Raw genomic sequence first — 25,114 nt, forward strand, 5'->3', positions numbered from 1 at the left:
GTAGATGTTCAATAATTGCTTGTTGTATGAGTAAATGAAATGCTGATTTGCCACACAGTGTAAGAGTTTGATTCCTTGGAATACAATGTTTACATTTACTTAGCAGTCTGGCATACCCAAATGCTTAGAACTTGACTCTTCATAGTCATGAAACGTCATGCATATTTTCACATATATACAATGAATGACAACAATTTTCCAGGTGCATATAAAACTGGCCCACACTTATTATCTATGCTTCTGATTCCGGTTAACTTAGACAGGAGCTAACCCATGCTAATAATTATACCAGTTGGAAGGAAATCTGGGAGCCTGGATTTTATTCATGGTCCCACCACTTTAGTTTCTGGGTGACCTGCCATTGTTTGCTTTTTGAGACTGCTGTCTGCTAGGCGTGAGCAAACAGCAACACTCACCATGCAACTTAAATGAGCATGTGGTAATCAATAAGAGTAATCAAGACAATGCTAAAATAAATAAATGAATAAATATATAAAATAAAAAATTAAAAACCTCTGCAGTCACAATGTGATGCTATTATAACAAATAAAGCCTCATCACATCTCATCCTTATGTGCTATCAGCAGCAGCTTTCAAAAATAATTGTCATATTGGACTAAGAGTCTTAGGTTCCATAAGGCAGGCAGTGATGTTTCCCTGCAGTTCTCCCATCTATGAACAAGTGGCAGCAAGAGCATTGCCTTGGGGAATCAACAGAAGTGACCCTTGATTTGCAGTTTTGTAGGCTCCTGCTAACCATTATATTACTTTCACAATCCCCATGGACTGCTGTCCATCTCCAGCTCAGCCAGCCATTGTAGTTATGTTTTAAGGTGAAGACAGACAAAGAAAAGGAGTTTTGATGAGGCGCTAGAAGCAAGACCTAAAGCCAGACACTCATTAAATTTTTTTTCTTGCCCAAATGGGAATAGTTTTATTTATTTTTCTCTCTAACACTAAATATTTGCATATGTGTACCATAAAACAATTTTGGAAAATACAGAATACTATAACAAAGAAGCTAGTAATCATGCATAATCCTACCACACACTCTGGCTACCTATTATTTTGGACTTAAAAAACATATCGCATACCCAATTACAAAACACAGCAGGACAGACAACCAGTAATAACAGTGAGGATAAAATCTTAAAATCTCACTTTTTTCTTTCTCCTTCCTTACTAGAACAACAACAAAAATTTAAGATAAAATGAAATCAGAACAAGAACAAAATCTAATGAGAATGACAAGTATCACCAGATATCCAGAAGATACACAGAGGGGAGAAAACTTTCAAAGAAGGGAAGAAAAGACAGTGATCAAATCAGCCTCTCTCCAAAAACGATGGCATGGAAAAGCATAAGTGGCAAAGTAAGACCTCTGACAAAGAACAAAGACAAAATACCAAGGAAAAAGAGTGAGCCAGTGCTGGAAGGAGAGAGGAGAGAAAAGAGAGAGCACAGAGGTTGGAGACAGCAGGGATGACAAAAGGTCATCACCACAAGAGAAAAAGCAACAGGACAAGAATGAAAATGCCCCCCATATTTCATGCTCAAAGACCAACTATATAAGCTTGTGAATAACCTGACTTCTATATTTTCTTTAAATATAAGAAACATTTTTTATAAGACTTCGAGTTATATTCAGTATTCATAACTCAAAAAAATAAATTACTTAACACTGTAAAAGAAAAAATATAAATGAAAACCAATCCTGGACTGGGTCTAATAATGGAGGAGAAAATGCCCAAAAGGACAATATTGAGGAAATTGAAAAAAAGGAATATAGAGTGTATGCTTTATGTCAATGTTAAATTTCTTGAACTTGATAATTGTATTAAGGTGGCTACAAAAGTGAATATTCTTGTTGTTAGGAAATATATGCAGAAGTATTAAATGTTAAAAAATATGATGCTTGCAACCTACTCACAAAGGTTTAGAAAATAAATAGATAATTATATAGATGATGAATAGATAGATATAAAATGTGGCAAAACATTAAAAGTTGATAAATCTGGTATCTAGTAGGTTTATATTGGAGTTTTCTGCATTAGTTTGTATTATGTTTGCAACTTTCCTGTAAGCGTGAAATTATTTCAAAATAAAGAGTTAAAAAAACCCATGAAATCACATCAGTTACTCATTTCAGCTAGAATTTTTCCAGTGTATGAAATAAAACATTTTAAAAGGGAGTCGGCTTCTTGTCCTTATTCCTATATACTAATTTATTTGCCGCTCTCTCCACATAGATGAGCATCTAGTGTGCAAGAGATTTCCAGAGAAAACGGATATGATAGAACATTGCATGCATGTTTGTGTGGCTGTGGTGGTTTGGAGCTATGTACTCCCGAAAAACATGGTCTTAAATTTAATCCACTCCTGTGGGTGTCAACCCGGTGGAAACAGGACCTTTGGATGAGGTTACGCCAGTTATGGTGGGGCCCAGCCCAATCAGAATGGGTCTTGATCGTATTACTGGAGTTCCCGGATAAGTGGAATGAAATTCCGACAAGAAGAGAAAAAGCCACGGGAAGGAAGAAGCTGAAATTCAGCAGAACTGGGAAGAGAACAGAGAGACCAGAGAGACCACCATGTGACTGAGGAGACAAGGACAAAGGATTGTGGCAGCCAGCCTCAAAATGTCTGTCTTTAGGAATGATGCCTTAATTTGCACTTTCTCTTAACCTCAAGACTGTGAGCAAATACATTCCCAGAGTTTAAGTGGAAGAATTGCATGGCCTTTACTTGAGCAGTCAAGGAAATAAACAGAAAGGGAGAGAGAGAGAAAGAGAAAGGGAGAGATGAGGAATTTGTGATAGATTTGTCTCCTTAAAACGAACAGCACAAAAAATCAGGTGGATTGAATTTTTACCAAAATGGAATTTTCATTTCATTTTAAAAAATAAAAATTATCAAAACTTCATGCTGGAACGCTTCACCATTTTAGAATGGAGGAAATGTAGTCATGGGACTGAGGGAAGTAACTTGCTCAAGCTTACCTAGATAGTGTTACAGTTGAGGCAAGAATACTGGGCCGCTGTCACCTGTTTTGGTTTATAGGGTTTGCTAAGAGCTATCAGCAACAGGTGCCCAGCACCTGCTCTTGGTAAGCACAAGGCAAGTTAAGGCCTCTTTAAGAGTGGGAGGTTGAGCCGCTGCCCTTAGTGGAGGATGGGGCTGCCAGGGCTGAGGCTGCTCCCAGCTTGTCTGTCCTCACCCACAAACTCGCAGCTGAAATGACACTTACCCAGAGGCGAAGGTCTTTGAATCCAGGACAGAGGGGTTTGTGTTTGATTCTGCCAAGAGTGTACACAGGACTCACATAAGAAAGAGGCTCAGAAAACATTACTTCTCAGTATGAAATCGGCTCCAGGCAGATTCCAGGAGCTCCAAGAAGGTTTTTGAGCATTGACTCTGAATGCTTACAAAACTGATACTCTCATCAACAAATAGTTGTTAAGGACATAATATATAAAAGGTAGTCTGCATAGCGCTGTAAGTCAGCCTTGAGGGGCCAACAATCTTGCCAATATTGTAGGGCAGCCAGAACCACACATAAAAGATAAGCAGCAGCACGAACGAACTTGTACAAGGTCCAAGATACAGGGCAGGAAAAATAAATGCTTGATGAATTCATAGGAGGAAAAGAAAAATGGGGCTGTTAGAGATAGCTATATGGAAGAATTGACTTGAGCTGTGTCTTACAAGATTTATGTGACGAAAGAATAAAAGGAAGGGCATTCCAGCTGAGGAAACAGGATGAGCAAAGATACAAAGCTCAGAATGTGTATCGAGGGACAATGAACTGACCCGTTTGGTTGGGCCAGGGTAGGGCATACTTGTGGGGACCAGAACACGGACAAACTTGGAGAGAGGGTAGGGCAAAATCCTTCAGACAAGAATGTTAGATAAAATGGTAGGAGTCTGAAATGTGGATTAGAAAGGCAAATGATGGGAAACAGAAAAGAGATGGAGAAAAGTTTATCAGTCTAGGCATGAGTTCCCAAGGACCTTGAAATAGAAAGAAGGCAAATAGTCAAGAGCGGCTACAAAGCAAGAGATGAGGATAGTAACTCAAGAAAGAAGATGAGTTGAGTTTTCAAACAGATTTCGTTTCCTTATAAAATGCCCCGCAGCCAACTTAGTAGAAGGGACCATGTATATAAGTGACATCAGAGATGGGGATTGTGTGTAACAGAGACAGCGCATCCCACAGCAGGTATGTGTCCCCCCAGGTGGGGTATTACGTTTGTGTTGTGCATACAAAGGGAGCAGAAAAAATAAAGACCAATGTCATGGCTTCTTAGAAGAAAGGAGCAAGTTTCTAATTTGTATCTGGATTTCTCTGAACAGTCCCTGCTCTCTGATTCTTCCTGATGACCCAGGACTGAAGACAGTGACCAGAGGTCATTCAACTCTTTGGAATGACCATCATTCTGAAAGTGAAACCCGAGCAGTTAGAAACCTGGTGACTTGGCCAATGTCTTCTGGAACTCGGGATCATTAACTTCCCATTGCAGAGTTTGCACACGTAGTTCAGTGGTAGAATTCTTGCCTGCCATGTGGGAGATTTCCGGGCCATGCACTCAAAGAAAGAAAAAACATCAAATAGTGCTGCAACAAAGAGATATTCATATGCAAAAGAAAGAAACGTTACCCAACCTCACAGCATACAAAAAAAAACTTCCATTCCAGAGAGGACGCTGCTCACATAATGAGAGCCCCTATGCTCTTTTCAATATGATTTTTATTAAAAGAGGGAAAAATAAAAGTCTGAATGATTACCTAAATATATGATAAAATGCCTGCACAGGAAAAGTGACATTAGCTTGGAATTATTCTCTTGACATTATTATACAGATGTAAAATAATTCATAATAATAGATAATATTTATTAACACCATGTGTCAGACCCTGGCTGTGAAATTTATAAACATTGGCTCTGACATTTATAAATATTATTTACTTGAATTTTAACACAAGTACAGAAAGAAGAAATTACTTTCTTCCTCATTTTATATACAGGAAACACATGAAGCAGAGAGAGTTTACACTTGGCCTGGTCACACAGACGGGATGTGAGGAGACAGTTTAGTACTGTAAACCATGGCCAGAGAGCAAAGTCTTCTCTACTCTATCATCATAAACCAAAGCTGGGTGAATCTTCCCTAACTGGAGACCACAGCTTAACAAGTCTATTGTTACAACACAAAACACAGATGAGTCAAGTACACATACACACACACAGACTCACGTACACACAAACACACAAAGATTCAGGGCAGAGGCAAATGGGTATGTTAGCTGTATCAAAGGCACAGTCTGAAATATCTTCTTATAAAGCTACTGTTGGTAAGAACTCACATTTCCAGTTCATTTAGCAAAAAGGTAAGTTACAGTTTCTTAGAGGGCTGGCGGTTACCTTTCAGAACTCATAATGGAAACGGACTTTAGCTTCACTAATGTCTCCACAAACACTATTTCAAGCAAAATATAGCCTATTCCTAAGAAGTACGGAAATGTTGTTAAACCTAATTAGACGTAATTGTCACAATTTCATCAGCTGTTAACATTATGCAAAGATAAACTCATGCATAATGAGATCTTTCACTGTCACATCATTGTAATTTTAATGATTACATTATGGACCATTACAGTACAGCGCATATTTTCAATTTTCCCATTAGTGGGCAATTATTTATAAGGTTTTCTTATACAATCTGTCCTTAGAGACCAAGTTATTAATGCCTCCATTTTACTACACTGATGACCACAGCGTTGAAATCAATATGATAGCCACAGGGAGAACTGCACAGTAATATGAAAACAACAAAACTACAGCCATGGAGTCAGCTCATTCAACACACGCCTGAGGGAATTTCAAGATGGAAAAAAAAAACAATATTATTAATATTCTTATGAGAAATCCTCACGTATACTTTCCCTCATTTTTTTGTAGCCACAAGTCTCCAACTCTTTCCTAAGACAGTTTCCACGGTATGAAATATTTAATAACCTATCCCTTGAAAAAAATGTCTTTAACAGTTTTCACCTTTCAAGGAATTAAATTACTATCCCAGCAATGTTTTGAATTGTTCCATTTTGGGGTGTTACATGAAGAAGTAAAATGCTGACAGGCTTTTATGATGCATCCCAAAAGATGAGGACGAGTGGGAGACATTTATTGGAACAAGGGCAAAGCGCGATGTGAGTTGGATAGTGACAACGGCAATGGGCCCTGAAGATTAATAATAACAATAAGAACAACCCATAGAGTTCCTTCTTTTAACCACTAACTCTGGGAACCAGCAAACCTCCTTGCCATTCTTTCTGCAAAGGCTGAGGCTATTTGGTGGACACACGGGTATGGGGACTCGCAGAGACGTCCAGGCACAATCAAGAGATGGGCCTACTAAACACCTGGCCTTGGCTAGTGGCATTCCTTGGTCCTGAGGCCTTCTGTGGAGACATGACAGTGCCCTTCAGGCCTTCCGTGAAGTCATAGCTGTCTCCCCCAACTCCATGGAGGCTTCCCTAATTATCTCTGAATCCCTGGTACCTTACACTCCATGACGTTCATGGAAGAAACTAATGAACTAGACAGATTTAAACCCCAAATTTCCTATCTAGCTTGATGGTAAATCTAAGTTTTTTTTTTTTTTTTTTGCATGGGCAGGCACCGGGAAGCGAACCCAGGTCTCCAGCCTGGCAGGGGAGAATTCTGCCACTGAACCACCATCACACCACCCTAAACAGATTTTAACATGGCCCAGTGTCCTTCCCTGAGAAAAGTTATGGGTCAAAGTGATGAGTAAATATATATTCATATCATCTGGTGATATGATTTGAGTTTTTCTTTGTTCTTTGTTTCCAATCTAATGGAGGAGAATCAAGAATCCTTGAACAGGTCTCTGGTTTCCAAATATTGGTATATATAAGACACACCGGGGGAACTCATGAAAATGCAGAGTATCAGGTACCATTTCAGGAGATTGTGACTCCACAAAGCTGAGAGGCTATGTTTTTAGCAAGACCTTCCAGAAGATTCTGAAAAAGTTGGTTCCAAGAGAACAGTTGGAGAGAGACTTCTGTTGGTATTCAGTTTAGTGGCTGGAAAGCCACCTGGGAACAATAAACGTGGTGCGCATCTGGTTTCAGAGGACCCTGTGATAAAAACTTCACAACAACAAAAAATGTGACTTCAAGGAAGTCACTAAATCTTCCCTGGACTTAGATTTTCTCACCCATGAAACGAGCACATCGAGCGCCTTTGGTACCTTCCTCACTGAGCTCTGAACCATGAAACTGACAATGGAGATTCATGAGTAATACCCCAAATTTCGAAAAGCCTAACGCGAGTCCTGTATTTATGCAAATTCAAAGCCATACTGAAACATCTACCTCTTTTCTTTTTTTGTTACTGAACCCATATCCCCTCAGTGCAGTTTCCCTGGTTATCGGGATCTCTAAGTGCTGTCACAGATAACAAATGATAGTTATTTACATAACAAACATAGATATTTGGTAGATCACATCTTCCAGAACACGTAGCTCCCAGGCAGGAAAATAATACAAGTGAATACTGGTGGGGAAAATGCGGGGACACAGTAGGTAGAGGTTTCCAAGTTCTGGTCCAACCCTAAGAGTTCCTGATCAACATTGCTTCGTAAGCTAATGAACTAACAACTCATCAAACAGCATCTCATTATCCACTCAGCAACTGGGTAGTGAGTGTGACCTGTGTCTGGTGCTATTCGAAGGGGTAGAGGTACAGCACTGGTTAAACGCAGCCTGGCTCTCATTATACTAACAACGTACTGCAGGAAGACGGACAGGATCAAAGACATAATATATGAGGTCATGATAAGTAACATAAAGGAAAATGGAGTTCGGTAAGCATGTCGGCGCAGGGCTCTCCAATAAGGTGACATTTGATTCGAGACCTAGAGGCAGTAAGGGAAAAAAATCATGCAGATATCAGGGAAAACTTCAGAAATACTGAATTATACAAAATATGCTTTTCAAAACAGGAAGATGATTCACCTATATTTTCATAAGCTTTACTTAAGCTAACATATTTATGAGCTCATATTCTGGGCAGACTCCAGGCTTACAGGAAAAAGCACATGGTCTTGATTTCTTTAACAGGGCTAGTGGGAAAACAAGTGAAATTTCCAGCCCATGGATTGACATTGAAGGACAGCCTGGGCTTTGGCACCATATTTATTTTTCCTGCCTCCAGAACACATGTTGGTTCACCGCACATCCTCATGGTCAACACAGTTTCAGTTCACTCTAGGATTTGTTCTGTCTAGCCGCCTTCATTTCCTACCTACTGACATCCTGAAGAGCATTATCTATAAATATTAAAAATACGGAGGTGATATTAGATGCAAAGAAGCTGACAACACATGCCAAAAGCGTTGATGACTTCCTAGTAAAACCAGAGATTATGTTTCCAATTTCAGCGGATTACTAATATCTAGAACAAAGTCTGACACCTAGTTAGAACTCAGGGCATACATGCTCAAAGAATGAATGAAACATTTGCAAAAGACTTGAAGAAAGCCACACTTTTGTACTGCCTGTCTCATATCCAAAATAAAAGCTCTGTCTAAATAGAATAGCTGGGTGTGAGTGTCTGTGGGTGTGCGTGTGGGGATGTATGTTAGTAAACAGGATGTTTTCTATCTTTTACGGGAAAACATGGCAGCTGCTTCTTAAGCTCCAGATAGAGGAAGCTGCTAGTTTTGCTTCCTTGTAAAGCCCCTATTTGCATAGACCCTGTATAGAAGGCAGACATTAGAAATGGAAACGGTATCTGATCACCAAATCTCACTTGTGCTAGAAAGTTCCCTCTGTGGTTTGTGATTTTTGGAAATGTGGATGTGCTGACAACAAAATTAACTTCCCCAAAGAACTGAGAATTGCCTGCTCTCATCATCCCTCTCACTATAATTTACATGACTTGACGAAATTAGACTGTTATTTTCATTGGGGTGATCTGCAAAATCATAAAATGATGTGTATTTTGGGAATGCCTAATTAACTCTTCTTAGTTCCATCGAGGTTTCAGCTACTCACATGAGCATTGCAGACAGCATGGAGTTCACCTCTAGCTTTAATAACCACAAAGAAACACTCAGAGAACTTGAAAGAAAAATCTCTGTGTAATCACGCAATGATGAAAATGCAAATCAAAGTGAGTCCATGGAGTAAAATCACATATACACTGAGTAGCCAAAACTTGCCTGGAATCAAATGGCTAAAAACATTTTCATAGTTGAAGCAATATTAATCATCAAAACAGAAGAATTACAGACATATACACATACATGGAGTCCATTCCTATTCACAGCTTTTATCACAAACATTAAATAATATTGATCAAGCTGTTTGTCACAAAAGTTTGCTTTAAAACATAATCAGAATCTGAAGTGAAAGCCACGTTTCACAGACAATTGCCAGCACCTTGTGTCATACTTGTGAATAATGGGCTACTCCTGTTGAGCACCATCTGCTTAATAGAGAAAAATGTTCATCTTAATTAGGAAATTCTGCATCTTATTTAATAATTATTGAATACCCACAATGTGCTTGGCAGCAAAAATACCAGAAACATGCTCTCTGCCCACCAAGAATCCACCTGCTAAGGAAAGACGATGAACCAGTTCTGCAATCTTTTTTGTTTTCAACATATTTTACGTATCTCTTTCCAGGTGACAGTTGCAAATGGTTCACTGTTTGGAAGGGTCTTCTCTCCTAATTAAGGTGGGATGGTGAGCTCTCAGATGAATTATGAGTGAGGGAAAGATAAAGAGGAGATCAAAGGCAAATTAATTACATTCACCATGAAGCTAAGTGCAATTTATGTCACTATGGAAGAAAATTTAACACACTCTTAAAGAAACCCAACTGTATTTGTTATGGATTGACAGACTGGCACTAACGAACATATCAGAAACAGAATTTGTAGTGGAAGAGTCACCTTGAAATAGCAAATTTTTGTTTGTTTGTTTGTGCTATGGGATACTTATTTCATCATAAGGATATTAAAACCTTGGTTAATAAACAGCTAATGGTTAAAAATCTACTAAAGACTAGAACATTAAAGGAAGATTGACAATCTGTTCCAGAATCCTCTAACTAAATTCTTCTCTCTTTCCTCTACCTCCATCCAACCAAAGTGGAAGAAAATTTCACATGTTCAATATTACAATGGCATAGAGAAGCATTCTGGAGGAGAACAAATAACCTAATCACATTTGGAGATTAATGTTACATATGCACCAATAATAGTTCCTTTGCATGAATTATCCAGTAATAATATCAATTCTCCGTTTAGTCAAAAATATAAATAAAAGGAAAATAGATTTTTTCTTCGATAATTCGATATCTCAGGTATGATTATTCAGGTCCTGAAATCTGACCAATTCTCTACTTTGCATAGTTAGCATGTTTCCAGAAAATTTTCTCCATCCACCTTGCAGGGTCTCATTGAACGTTTCAGTTTCCGGTCTCATTGAATGTTTCAGTTCCTTGCAACACTTTTCATTAAATCATACACTTTCCTAGCCTCTTTCTAAGGAAAATGTACAATGCGTGAGAAAGAATGCTATCTCTTGGTCATAATGTTACTTTTTGTCCTCAGGTTTCACTGTTTCTCAAACATCAGCAAAACTATCTCTAGAGCTAGAAGCTCCAAAGGAAGGGCCCCCATTGGTAAGATGGTGAATCAGATAATGGAATATTATTCAATATTCTAATTTTATAGATACACTTCCTAGATAATCACCTTGTCCGTATAATTTAGGCAAAAGCGAAATTACACATTGGCAGAGATAATGCTGTGATGATGGCAGTTGTCAAACAGTACCGATTTGAACTTTAAATGAATATAATTTGAAAAAATATACTTGACAGAGGGATAATGACTAGCTCACACATTGTCAGGGCAATAAATACCTAATGAGCAAAATTGTAAAGCAAATAGCAGGTTGAACATACATACAAATGTTGATTCTTGACTCAAAAAGTCAGAGAACAGAATGGTTTGTCTCTCTGTCTAGATTGATAAAGGATTCCTTCCTCATAATCTAATGAGCAGCACCATCTGGCCTGATTACAGAGGAGCAAGATCTTAAGAAAATGAAGAATAAAACGACAGAGTTGCAGTTGGATTTTTGCAGGATATTAAAACATTCCTTGCCATCAAAACTATCGTAGTAAAAATAATTTTACATGTTCATCCACACTATACCAATAATATAAGGATTATAGGAACAAATGTTTTCATAATAATTGAACAGGCTTCCTGACATCTTAAAGTCTTTCTCTACCATTGTGGTTGCCAAAGTGTGGTCCAGCAGCAAAAGCATCACTTGGGAATCTGTTAGAAATGCAAACACTCAGGCCTCACCCAGGACCCTGTGACTCAGAAACTCTGGATGGGGGAGCTCAGCCATCTGTGTTTTTCATTAGTCTTCCAGATGATTCCTACACAGGCGTACGTTTGAAAACTACTGTTCCACCAATCTCATTAAGAGTCAGAGATTTTTTTCTGTTTCTATAGGATACCAAAGAAATTAGTTAATTTGGTCAATTATGTCTAAGCTGGTTCATGGGCTGAAGAATGAACGTCAACCAGAACAATTCCTCGAACAAAACAATTACCTCTTTGGATAAGTGAGTAGTTGTCCTAGCACCCTCCTGTACAACAACAGTGGAACAGACTGCCTTCACCCCTTAACTTGGTTGCACTGTTTCTAAGCATATGGATTTCCTTCTAGTTAATCTAGTTTGATTCACCCCTAAGACAAGTGTTTCAAGTTTCCCTGAAACCTTATTCATTGTTTGTCCACCTCTAGTTCATTCATTCAGCAAATGTTTAGTAGCTATCTACTAGATGCTATGCACTGTTAGGTTCTTGGATTATATCAATAAACAAAAGAAACAGGGATCCCTGCCCTTAAGCAACTTATATTGTAGCAGGGTGTGACAGACAATAAATCATAAACATAATAAATAAACATATAGACTGTTAGAAGGTAAACAATGTTATAAATAAAAAGGAAAAGATAGAAAAGGGAATGGAGAATTGGGAATGCTAGGTATGTGAGGTAAAGATTTCAGTTTTAAATAGAGTATCATGGTAGACTCATCAACTGAGTGACAAATGAACAAATTCTTGAAGATGATGGAGTTGGCCATGCGATATGGGAGATGGTGGTGGGGAATGTTCCAGAAGAGATCTAGAGTAAAGGTGCAATGAGGGAGCATGCATGTTTGAAGTACAGCTAGGAAGTCTAAGTGGCTGAGTAAGCCAGGTGGAAAGTTTAATAAATAAAGGTCAGAGAGGAAGCAGGGGACTAAATCACCCTTTAAGTCACTGTAAGTCATAAAAATTTTCACATTTACACTAGGGAAAATGGGGAAATATCACAGGGTTTGGAGCAGAGGAGTGACATGATCTGAATTATGTCAAAATGCTCTCATGAATTTTCCCCCAAATCTGTATATAAATTCATCAACCATCTAGCAAGTGGGTCAGAATATACCACTGCCATTTTTATTCTTCTTTGATTTATGTTCATTTTAAGTAGTTATTTAAATGTTTTTTCACCAAGGCAATTCATTTTTTTTTTCTTAAGCAAAGGAGAACATATTTTCTAGGAAATAATTAGAAGATAAAATCAGATAGCGAAGCTCAGTTCCTTTTAGTGTAGTTTTCAGTTCTCCTTTGCTTTGGTGCTTTGTTTTATGTCTTCTGTGGTGGCCATTGTATTTGCCTCCTAAGTCCCATGAGTATAACCTCGGTCTTGGGCACTAGGATTAGTTTTTTTTTTTTTTTCAGCAGGCAATTGACAGCTAACAGAATTGTAAGTGAAGTCTCAGAACCTGTTTTGCCACTGAAGTGAAACTAAAATGGAAACCTGTATTTGAGAAATGACTCTGTCAGTGACTTATTAAAAACCCAGTGCCCAGTCACTCAAACCCTAGAGAAGGTTATGGATTTGCCAACCTTTGGGTAAGTTAGAGCAGGTGGTGGACTTTATGACTAGAGCTGTGGAAACTTTTCTATCAAAATTCTAAATTAGGTAGAACTTATATCATTTGGCATTGCTGTGACCCATAAACACCGAAGAAAAGTATTTTGAAATTCACAAACATTGTAACAAGTGGCAAAGTGACTTCTAAACCCAAAAAACTATCTGGTCTTATTTTATGCATCCATCTCTCCATCCATCCATCCATCCATCCATCCATCTATCCATTCAGTGTTATTGAATACTTATTAAATTCAAGCCTCATTTATCAAGTTCTTGGGGAAATAAATTCACAAGGCCTAGTATTGCCTCAAAGACCCTATGGACAACTTGGAGATTTTAAACATAAATAGCAGTGATGCATGGTAGAGAATGACACTTTCTAAAAAAAGCCTAAAGTGTAATGGGTTTTCAAAGGAGGTAATGTGAATTTCAACAAAGGATATCAACAAAAGCTTCATGGAAGAGAGAACATCTGGTTTGGTCATGGGGAATGGATTGCACCTGTGCACATGATGATGGAAAGAACTGCATTCTAAGCAGAGGGAACAATCTCTGCAAAGGCACCAAGGTGTGATACTATATATTATTAAAATAGACACATACTGAGAGGTAATGAAGGCCTAAACTACAATAGAGACAGAAGCAATGATAGAAGAAAATGAGCTATTGTAAAGATCAAGTCAAGGAAACCTGCAACATCTGTGGGCCATTAAACTGAAAGACGCAGAGTAAAAACACGACATTTTTTTTGGAATTTTAGTGGCATGTCACTACTAGATAAGGTCTGAGGGTAAAATGGAGATGGCACCTTTTTGAAAGAGGTTTACTGTCCAATGAGGGAAGTGGACAAATAAACACAAGAAGACAAAAAAATTCACTTGTTGAGTGGTGAAGGGTTTAAGGAATTCTGAGCCTACTCTTCACTGGCTCAAGAACAGGGAAGGGTCACAGAAGTAGCAATCCAACTACAAGCAGAATTACCAAAGCTTTTTTGGGAATTAGCTATGCTTGATTTATATATTTCTCTGGTTCAAGGAACAATGAAGTGTCGTCTTGTCCCTCTGTTCAAAGCCATCTACAACAGCACTGCTCTAAGTGCTTCTGCAGACTAATAGCATCCAGGGCTGGCCTGGAGGCTTGTTAGAAATGTCAATTCTCAGGCTGCTCACCAATCTACCATGTTAGCATGTGTATACTAACAAGAACTCCAGGTGATCTGATGCACATTTAAGTTTTTAAAGTGTTGTATTGACCTAGAGGACCCACTGTCTAGTAAGAAAAGGAGTTAAAAAGGGAAGTCCATTTAAAAGATCAATAATACCACATCATATAAGAAGTCTCTTATTTTTTTCTCCAAGGAAGCAATAATTCAATTCAACAAAACTTTTGTAGAACTCCCACAGCATTCCGTACATGATGAAATTATTTTAAATGGTTGTCCAATCAATTAAAGTTTTAATAGTACAGATGGACATAATTTAGGATGAAAAGTGTCAAAACAACCAACTCTGTCTTAAAATGAGCCAAGGCATGAAAAAGTTGATGGAAAAAAAGGGAAGAAACTGTCCCTGGTTCTTGTTTTTTTTAAGGCATATATATAACCATTCTTAATTTTCTTAATTGTGATCTAAACTTTTAATTTTAATCTAAATTTTTTATCTAAACAATAAAGAAAAAAGAGGAAAAATCCAAATTATGGAAAGAGAGGAGTAAATTAACTGAAGACAGAAATTCCGTGACTTAAAAAAAAAAGGAAAAGGAAAGAAAAAAACTCTTTAAAATCCTTATAAATATTAAAAATGTGGACATTTTCTAATAAGTCTTCTAATTTAAGACCTATTTTTTCTTTCAGCTTCACACCCTTTGCAGTGTTCGAAAGCATTGGCATTGAAGGGAATGTTCCGCAAAAGTGTGTATTGGGAATTGAAAGAGACCCCTCTATAGCATAATCTTGCCAACCTTTCTGTAAAATCTGCTTTCTCTAGTGCTGGAGAACTTTATTTCCCTAAGTAGACCGGCTGCAAGTCCTAATTTCTAGACAACTGCCGGTGCTATTTGTACAGCCTTCCCTTTTTAAAATATTGCCACTGAATCTTAGATATTTCTCTTGTTCTAATCCTAATCTAAACCGTTTTGTCAAATATATCATATTTTCATCCAGTGTGTGCATGTTTTTTTTTTTAACACATGACAGTTTGGTATTGCCATCTTAAAATACAACCTTCCCCTCCCCCCTTTTTATTTTAAGAATTCTTGATTTCCAGCACATGTATATTACAGGGGAAGCCTAATATAGGTCATTGAATGTCATTATGATAATAGGAAAAAGGAAGTCTCCTGTTTCCCAACATTTGTTAGTATGAAAACAGAGTCCTGGATGCTTTATTATGCTTCTGGACTCAGGACCCCTAAGGTTCTGCCGATGACTCCTGTGGAAATTTTTGCTCCTGCCAAATACATTGGCGGGGTGAAAACATTAATTCATTTTAATGGAGATGTGTCAATATTGCCCCTGAAAAAGTGCTGAGATGCTGTATCTGCAAAAGACCATCTTCAAAAAATAAGAAAAGAAAAATGATGTTTTAAATATGTCATCTTTCAATCTAAGAATTTTGACACTTGGCCTGTTCTCTCTTGGTCCAAGTTCTGACAGGGTTGGGAGCTATCTATTCTGAGTTAGAGACCTTTATTTTGGGGGTTCAGGTACAGTGACCCCAATATTTCTTTGGGAGACATATAGGCACATTTCTGTGTTTCGTGGCTGACTCTTAGAGCTAGTGTAGCACTGTTTTGTTTTTGCCCCTTCCACGTAGCTGCGCTGCTGGTTCCACAACTCACCTTCTCCCCCTGCGCCCCGTGAGAGTGGACTCTTACAGGGAACCCACAGTCTCAGTTTAGAAGGCTTGAAACCTCTTCCCACTCTAGAAAGTACATAGGTTTGCAAACCCAAAGGATGTAAGCAACTTTAATCCAAAAGTGGATCACACAGCAGCCCAAGAAACTTCCAAAACGGCCAAACTGAAACAGTGGGAGCTGAGCTGCACTTAAAACCCCTGCTGGAGTATAAAACTGTCACCGCCGAAGCAGTGAGGAATGACACATCACCGATTTATTTTTCTCTCCTGAAGATTGAGTGGGAATGGAAAGGTTCCCAAATGACAAAGATCAGCCCAGAAGAAATCTTGGTATTTAGGAATCAGTTTACACTTTATGCATCCTGTTTCCTAAATGTGACTTTTGTGCATCCTGTTTCCTAAATGATCCTTAAAAGTAACTCCCTCCCTCACATCGTCTTCACCTGAGGCAGTAACATCTTGAAACATTGAACTATTTGCTGCAAGCTTTCATTAATTTCAGCTATTCCTGAAGGCAGAGCCGCATTGGTGCCAGCTAATTAAGACCTATTTAGGGCAGCTTGGGGCCCTTTATCAGCCCCAAATTAGCTTTGCTCTTTTAATAAGGACTATAGCTTTCTCACTTATTAGTTAATTAAATAATGTGCCTGCATTCGCCAACATAATTCCAAAGCAGGATATAAGCAGCAATCACCTACCTGCCCACAGATAAGTGGAATAGTTCATGTTAGCTCTCTATTGCTTCTCCAGGAAAGTTAGCATTCCTTTTGCATCTATACATAGCCAAGCACATGCATAATCACAGTCTTCAAAATGTTGAGTGCGCAACTATGTGCCACCGTCAGCTGTACAGCACCTCTAGGGTATTTCAGTCTTAAGATGTATTAATGTAAATGTGTAAATGTCAGCAGGTTAATATTATTTCTGCATACCAATCATTCAAAGAGAAAAAGAGATCCATTTTGTCCAGATTGTTTTGAATATAAGACTTTTAATTCCAAAGGTTTCTGGAAGGAATGAAAGTGGCTGCAGACTTCGCAATTCTTGTTCCCCAGCAATAGATTGGAAGTGAAATGTAAAGGCAACCATTGCCCAAAGGACCTAGAATTTCAAAGAAAACTGGGCTCCAGAAGATGAAGAGAGAAAGGGCAAGCAGCCATCTCTTTCTTTTATCTCAAACCTTCCTACAAAGTCATCCTCTCTAGTTGACACACCAAATAGTTTTAGTCAGTAACTGATAAAAAATCAAATTAAATTTCATTTGGTTTGTAAAGGTATTACAATATGTTTATAAGTTAATCTAAACTCATCCTAAAAAGTTCAGCAGTGTACTAGATTCTTCTACTACTACATGTTTCCTCAACAAGGAATCCCTAAGACAAAGATAACGCCCCTGGAAAATTGAATAGATGCCCACCTTAAATTGAGGGGACATTTTTACAAAAGGATTTGGTAAGTTTTAAGAAGCAAAGCAAGCTGAGAAGACTATTATTTCTATGAGGAATATCATTTTCCTGGCATGTATCACTTTACTAGTGACACATTTTTTTTTAATTCTATAAATTATACATCATAATGGTGACATAATCTCTCTAGGAAATACTTGAGATGAACATGAATACTTGCTAAAAAGTTCCAGTAAGTACACAAGACAACAAAAATAAAATCAAATGGACACTCCTTCTTGCCCATTCCTGCCATCCCTGCAATGAAGCATAATACTTAATTTATTCCTATTTACCTATTATGAGGAAAATACTAAAATTTTTGTTGGGATATAAGTGACACATACGTTGTGACCATGGCCCCAACATAAATGCTTAAAATGTCTTATTTGATGCAAAATAGTCTTAAAATGCTTATACTAATCATATTGCTGGTTGTACTATTATTCTTACTCTAAGAATGTTGGGTGTGTGGTGTGGGATAGAGTAGATGAAAAATTACATCAGAATCTGTGGCACTTGTGATTGTCAGCAGGATAGAAAGAAGAAACAGATGCAGAATGGATGAAGCAAAATAAAAATCCAGTGGTCCTGAATTTGAATTGGAAGTATCTGTTTGAAGTCATAATGATTTTATTTTTAATATGTATGACATATGTTGTTCATATAGTAGTCCTTCCAATGAAAAGGCCAAGAAATGCATACCAACTCAGTAGCAATTAGTATCCACATTGCCAAGTCTAGGGTACCTTAAGTACTATTTCCCATTAAAAAGAACCAAGGTTGGATGGTGAGATGTTTCTAAGTCTAAGGTAGGACATATATAAGAAAAGCCTGAAACATTCTGTTATACTAGGAAGCAGAGGAGCTATCTGAGACTACTGAGGGCATGTTCAAAGGACTCAATAGCCAATTTGAAGTGGTTCCCATAAGCCAAAATAGGACAATCTGAGCATCAGTATGGAAAATAATTTTAATGAACTGAAACACTTCAAGTATGTTTAAATCAAATATATTCAAGCTTAACTTGAAATGGAAATATTAATAATGATAAACTTATTGGTTACCTTTGAAGGATGCTAGGGATCAAATTAATTAAAATTGGTAAATAAAGAGAGTATTGGCACAGTCTCGAACCTCATGACAACCTAATAGTTAATGAGGGCAAGTTTTTCTTTCTAAAATATTTCAGCTAATAGATGAAAAATGATAAAATATCACCATTTTCCAACCTCTAATGAATTACTGGATCTAGGCAATGATCAGTAATAGTTGCTAGTATCAAAAAAAGCGAGAGAAAACCAGACAATATTCCTTCTGATTAGAGTACCAACTGTATGGTCTTGGCAAAAAAAATGGACCTAAATCCAATCAAGCCTCAAACAGAAATAGGGGTGTATGAGAAATACCATGGGGAGGCAATCAACAAAATCCAGATTGCGGAAAATTCTACAGGAAAATAATTTGACTTGTTCAGTAACACAGAGGGAGGAATCTATAGGTTCAAGGAAATATAGGAGACGTATCAATCAATTCCATGTATGAACCTTATGCTAATCCTGATTCACATGAATTGTTAAATATATATATTTATGAGAAAACTGGAGAAATGTGAAACTGCTTAAATATATGATATTAAGCAGTTATTGTTTATTTTTATGTGGGACAATGGTATTGTGTCTATTTTTAAAGAATCTTCATCTTTTAGAGATATACCCTGAAATATTTATGGGTAAAATGATATAATGTCTGGGATTTGTGTCAAAATAATCCAGAGGGAAGAAGCACTAGCTGAAACAAGATTGGCTATAAGTTCATAATTATTCAAGCTAAGTGGTAGATATACAGAGGTTCATTACATCACAATTCTCTCCACTTTATCAGTCTGACATTTTCCTTCATAGAAAAGTTTAAAATATTCTTGTTTAAAATTTGGCAATGAATGCCAGATCACTATGGGAAATCCTTAGACAATAAAATCTTTACAGTTAAAGTGAGGGTATAGATTTAAATCACAGTGGATATGGCAGTCTTGGAGGTCATTTTGGTCAATGTTTTGTCATCCGTATTAGTTTGTTAAGCTGCCAGGATGCAATATACCAGAAATGGAATGGTTTTTATAAAGGGAATTTATTACGTTACAAGTTTACAATTCTAAGTCCATGAAAATGTCCAAATTAAGGCACCAGCAAGACGTTACCTTCACTCAAGGAAAGCTAATATCTGTCACATGGGAGGTATGTAGCTGGCATCTGCTGGTTCTTATTTCTGGTTCTGTTGCTTCCAACTTCTGATGCCAGTGGTTTTCTTTCTAAGTATCTGTGCACATTTAATTGGCTCCTCTGGGACACAACTCCGGGTTCTGGTTAGTTTAGCATCTCATAGGAAGGCACATGGTGACTTCAGGGCTCTGCCTGTGTCTAGGTATCTGTTCTCTCTGTCAACACTCCAAGCATCTCCAAACATCCATGTCTCAATCAGCTCTGAAGCAGCTATTCTCCAAGTGTCTGCATCTGAGATTTCTTCAAAACGTTTCCCCTTTTAAAGGACTCTAGTCAACTAATCAACACACACCTTTAATTGGCAGAGTCACATCTCCATCTAAACAAAAGGCCACACCCACAACTGGTCATGGATTATCTCTGTGGAGATAATTTAATCAAAAGTGTTTTCACCCTACAATTGATCAGGATTAAAGGATATGGCTTTTCTGGGGTACACAACACTTTCAAACTAGCATATCATCCAAGTACCGTCTACTGACACCATCTATTCTGCCCATTCCGAAAACACCAGTATGGCCATCTTTTGCTGGATACAGTACTCAGTGAAGCACAAGACTACTTCACAACCAGAGAGGAAGAGACTTAGTGAAGAAAACAGCAAGAGAGCATCATACCAAAATACATAAAGCCATTTTGGCACTTTTTTCTACTTTTATTTTGTCAACTCTACCAATAGAATGGCATCTGCAAATTGATTTTACCAAGTGTGCTTTTCTCTACTAAACAGACAGCTTTCCTCATCACAACCAATAAGAAAATGAAATCTCTCCAAAGCTCTTCTCTCTGGGCTCTTACTATACAATCCACACGTCTGTGATAATATTGCCTCATAAGCTCACAGCAAAGGTCAACATGATATAAACTCATAGGAGCAAACAGCATGCTAAGCTCTTTTCTGATACACCCAAATGATGCTAAGACTTATGGTTATGACTGGGGCATACCCAGAAAGCCAAATATGACAAGTGAAAAACTGAATATACATAATTAATTACATTGCTCTTGGCCAGTGAAAGACCAAAATTGCTAATGTGCCTTGAGAATAGCATATTTATACATTATGGTGCTACAGGTGAGAATTTCTTTGGAGCACAATAAATACTCTCCACTGCCTGTCTAATTTGGACATCTAATGCTATACTGATTCAAATCTAACCTTTGATATTCTTCTTGCTAACTGTAACAGGAGAAGCAGCTAGTATTATGGCTATTTCTGTCATACATCTCATACGCAGCTGTGCAACTTTGGTGTTCAGAGTAGAAAATTCAAAAATCCAATCCAATTTCAGTTTGAGTCTGTCTAGGTAAAATTTTACAATAGTCAACATTCAAATTATACCAAGAAATATCGGAAACTAGCCCCCTACCCGCTCCCCCCCCCGCCCACTAACATACCCCACTATATAATTAAAAGCCTAGATTTGGTAATATTGAATAGTGGAAGACATACATTCTGAGGAAATCAGAATGTTAATATTGGAATTATATCTGATGATAAATTTACCCATGGTATTGCCCAGACAAGCAAAATTCATAGATCATTTAAAACGTTAGCCATTGGTTTCAATATTTTCCTTTACCAGTTCTTTATCATAACTAGACATATGAACCAACAATGAGTGACTTATAATTCCACATCTATCCCTTATCCTTCTTGGCTTTCCCAAGAGGAAGTAAAACTGTCAAGCAATAGAGCTAAACTGGAGACATAGAAAGAAAGAGGAGCAGAAAAGAGAAGCAGGAGAGGTAGGGGAAGGAGAAGAAAGAAGCTAGCAGGCCTGAAGAAAGGGAAGTGGGAAAGAGGAGTTACAGAATCTTGCGGAAGAAATGGATAGAATGAAAAATGCAAATCAGTTTTTAGGTAATTCAGTGGAAGGTATTTGGCCTCATTACTGTTTTAGAATTCAACTGTCCATGATTTTTAAGTGAGGCATAATCTCAATATGGTTTTCTGCTTAACATGTTAGATGCCAAGCTGCAGTGTTCAAGATCACAGGGTCTGTTTGCATGTAAGAAGCTATGCAACTTTACTAAAGAATCAATGGTCTGTTGTAGTCCGAGGTAAAATTTTGCCACAGTTTCCAGGGGCATTTAGGTCCATGCCCAGTCCTAAAGTTCCATGCCCAATCCTAAGTTTTGAAACAGGAATGTGTGGGTCTCCTTTTTCAGCTAAAACATAGTTTAATCAATAGCAAATGGAGCTAAATAGGAAAAGATCTAAAGATATCTCAGGAATACACCCAGTTGTGTGTTTTTTTGTGGAGCCTCAAGCCAATTCAGTGGAGAGATAAAGTAGCGGAGGTGGAATCAATGGGACCTATCTGCTGGCTCATTGAGTAATGATAACGGTCAAAAACATGTAACCATTCCTCTGAAAAAGAAACCCTGTACATTTAATTGGCGGCAAAAGGCTTCGGCATAAAAGACGACCCAGGCTCCCTGGGAGAGGACTCACCTGTCTTTCCCAGTCTCCTGCTTGAAAACACCATCGCAATAGTTCATGCGCTTCTCTGTAGTCACATAGATCTGGGCGCTGGGATAGCTGTCAATCGTCTTCTTCAGCATGTTGTAAACGATGCCATTGCCATCCTTCCTCATATTGCGGAAAGGGCCCCATATGACATAAATGGTAGTGTTCGCCTCCTTGAAGAAATAATCAGGGTTTTTTAGCAAAAGGGGAACGCTGGTGTGGGACACGACTCGGATCATTGTCATGCGGCCCACGTCTTCTTCGTAGCCCTTGGTAGGGGCGTTGTTCATTCTCCAAATGCAGGAGGAACGGTCTATCTCGCCCCCCACCTTCTGGCCAACCATCTGACCCGAGTTTGACACGATGGCACAGAGGTCGCAGTCCAACTGCAAAGGCTGGAAAACACAAAGGAAGCAAAGGGGAGAGGCACGTAAATTAGTCAATCCCACCTGTTCACACAAGTTCCTCGGGGAAAATTAAAAGCTCAGATATTGCATGGAATTGTTGAGGATGGGACTACCTCTGAAAACTATAAATCAGTCCTACTGTCACTACCATAAGTTATCAACTGAGATATGTGCTTCCATAAACAACCTAAATGCCTATTGTTAAATAACTGCAATTTCATCCCCCTGGGTTGTCCTGAAATTAAATGGAAAAATATTTATTTTCCACTCTGAATGGTGATACTTCATTTAGAACTGTAACATCAAATGAAATAAGGAAATACAGAAAGATTTGGTCTGTTTATTTAGGACAGGAGAAATTCAATGAGATATGAAATGTATTCAAATATCAGTTCTAAATGGTTATGGTTATATTTCTAAATGGTTATGTAGAGATTGATAAAAACAAGAAGACTTTGGTAAATGATGTGTCATCTTTTCAGAACCTCGAACTACTTAAGACAAGTAGTCTTTTGGATGCTAACTATTATGAAATGCTTTTTTCCTAAAAAAGATTAAGTTATTCAAATGTACTTCTTTGACTTAGTTTCTGTTGTGCACCTGTAATATGCTAGAGTGACAATGGCATCTGTTTATTTGGTAAGTCAAAATTAAAGATTTCAATAGAGCTCCACTTGTAGAATATACAAAGGTCCATTTACAAGATGTCTCAAAATTCTGCTTTTAAGTGGGCTGCCTTTCACCCCTGCCACAGAGAGGTTTCTGAACTAAAGTGAGTAGCAGATGGCCTGCTCCCCAGATTAGAATAGGTGAGTTGAATATATTAGGACTCTTAGAAATGGAGTTATACAGATTGGTGCCCTAGTGAAGTCTTCACCAACAGCCAAGGGGAGACACAAGGATGACTCTTCCTCACTCATCAGAAGTCTACCTTCTTCTGAGTGACAAAGAACACAAAGTTTTCTCAACCAAGTAACTTGCAACTGAGCCTGACATCCAATGTACTTAACTGAGTCCTACAAACTCACTTAGAGCCATGCAAATCAATGCCTGATTGAAATGATAAGTCGTATGGCACACTCGATGCATCTGGTGCAGGAGGTTACAATCCAGTTACTGCTCCAAGAAGTCGCTTCATCGTGCAGTTGTGGGTATGGCCTCCCCAAATTAAAAAAGTAGTAATAAAAAAAAAGAAAGAAAAGAAGAAGAAAGCCAGAAAATAAAGTCTTGGAAATGTTCTAATCTACAAAATGTAGCAATTTGCCTTGGATTTCCCAGTCATTAGTGTGAATTAGCTGGTTCTGCTGTAACAAGACTTAATTTAACTAATAAGAATCAGCATCCTGGTTTCACTTGACAATTGTAACCTCTGAAAGTGATCAATTAAGACATCACAATGTTTCATGACAACATATTGTGATGCTGCAGCTGTGCAGATTATGAGGTCAGCAGCTGACTAACAACTTGAGGGCAAACACTGCTCAGAACAACAGCCTCTTGTTTACGTGACAAATATGTAATTGAGCGGAGAGCTATGAATGCGATGGCTTTCAGGGTGGATGACATTCTTTAAACTACCCCTTCCTTTATACCATTCACTTGGTCGTGTCATCACAGCCAGAGGCTTAAGAGTCTTCCACGTGGCTGACTTCTTGGTGACAGTCCTGCTTAGTTTTCTGATTTCCTGAATGAGGAACTGGAAGATGCGACTGAACACAGCGACTGCTCTACTTACTGCTCAGTTGTAGGAACCTCTTTCAAGCATGACCGGCTTGGTGAATGGAATATTCCTAGTGGTAATCAGTGCTTTCTAGAGGCCAAAGAGATTCATTTACATCTTTCAAGACACCTTCAAACCACAGTAAGCCATGCCAAAAAAGTAACCTAGGTACAAATGGAGTGCTCGACCCAAGAACTGATTTTATCTAGTTATCTCAGTTTCTTTTATTAGCTTTATCACTGTATCTTTTGATCCCAACTTTCTTTGTAAAAATGTACCACTGCTTCTTGAACTCTTTCATGTTACTTGATTTTGAAGCCTTGTTTGGAAATTTATTTCATCTGTCTCCACTCACTCGGTTCTGCTTTGGTAAGCAGTTACTCTTTCTGGATTGAGGCCATGGATTGTCTGAGAACTTAGGTGAAGATTTACGTGGTTCCACTTTATCGAACCCTATCTTAATTTTGAATGCTCCTTTTTTGGTCGACTTGTCTCTATATTCTGTTTCTTTTCATTAAATAAACTTGACCTCTTCATCTTTGTCTCCTATAAACTCAAAACATCAACCCAAACATTGTGATTGTGCTTAGGCTGTGTCTATAAACTGGAGGGCACCACAAATATTTAGCCTCCCCCCATCTGAGCAAGTATGTCCATGTTAAACAAAGCCCACAAATATCAAACTCTTCTTTTTATTTGAGTGATTTTAACAGTAAACTGTATTTGCTTTGGGTATTTTCTCCCACTAAAAAAGTATGCTAATTTTATTCTAGCACATTTGGTTACAAACACTCAGCTTAAGAAAGCTAAGAATTTGGTGGCATCTATTAATAAAGTAATTTTTATCTAGCATCTATTCTGTGCATGACAGTATAGGAGAGTA

The 25,114-nt window shown here is 38.0% G+C and overlaps 1 protein-coding gene across 4 annotated transcripts in view; it reads right to left on the bottom strand.

Moving 5' to 3' along the window:
• ST6GALNAC3 (ST6 N-acetylgalactosaminide alpha-2,6-sialyltransferase 3) overlaps positions 1 to 25,114 on the bottom strand; it is a 563,629-nt gene that overhangs the window by 192,998 nt on the left and 345,517 nt on the right. For 3 of the 4 annotated variants that reach the window (XR_013159396.1, XM_077120577.1, XM_077120579.1), the window contains exon 3: positions 22,090 to 22,499. Coding sequence is in view for 3 of the 4 variants with exons in the window: in XM_077120577.1 (XP_076976692.1) it covers positions 22,090 to 22,499 (410 nt within the window). In the remaining variant the exon portion in view is untranslated. Of the gene's footprint in view, positions 1 to 22,089; positions 22,500 to 23,539; positions 23,976 to 25,114 lie in introns of those variants that run through there. The other variant, XM_077120578.1, reaches the window with a different exon arrangement.

Source organism: Tamandua tetradactyla, chromosome 11 (genome assembly GCF_023851605.1).
Source record: "Tamandua tetradactyla isolate mTamTet1 chromosome 11, mTamTet1.pri, whole genome shotgun sequence".
In the NCBI taxonomy this organism is placed as follows: Eukaryota; Metazoa; Chordata; class Mammalia; order Pilosa; family Myrmecophagidae; genus Tamandua; species Tamandua tetradactyla.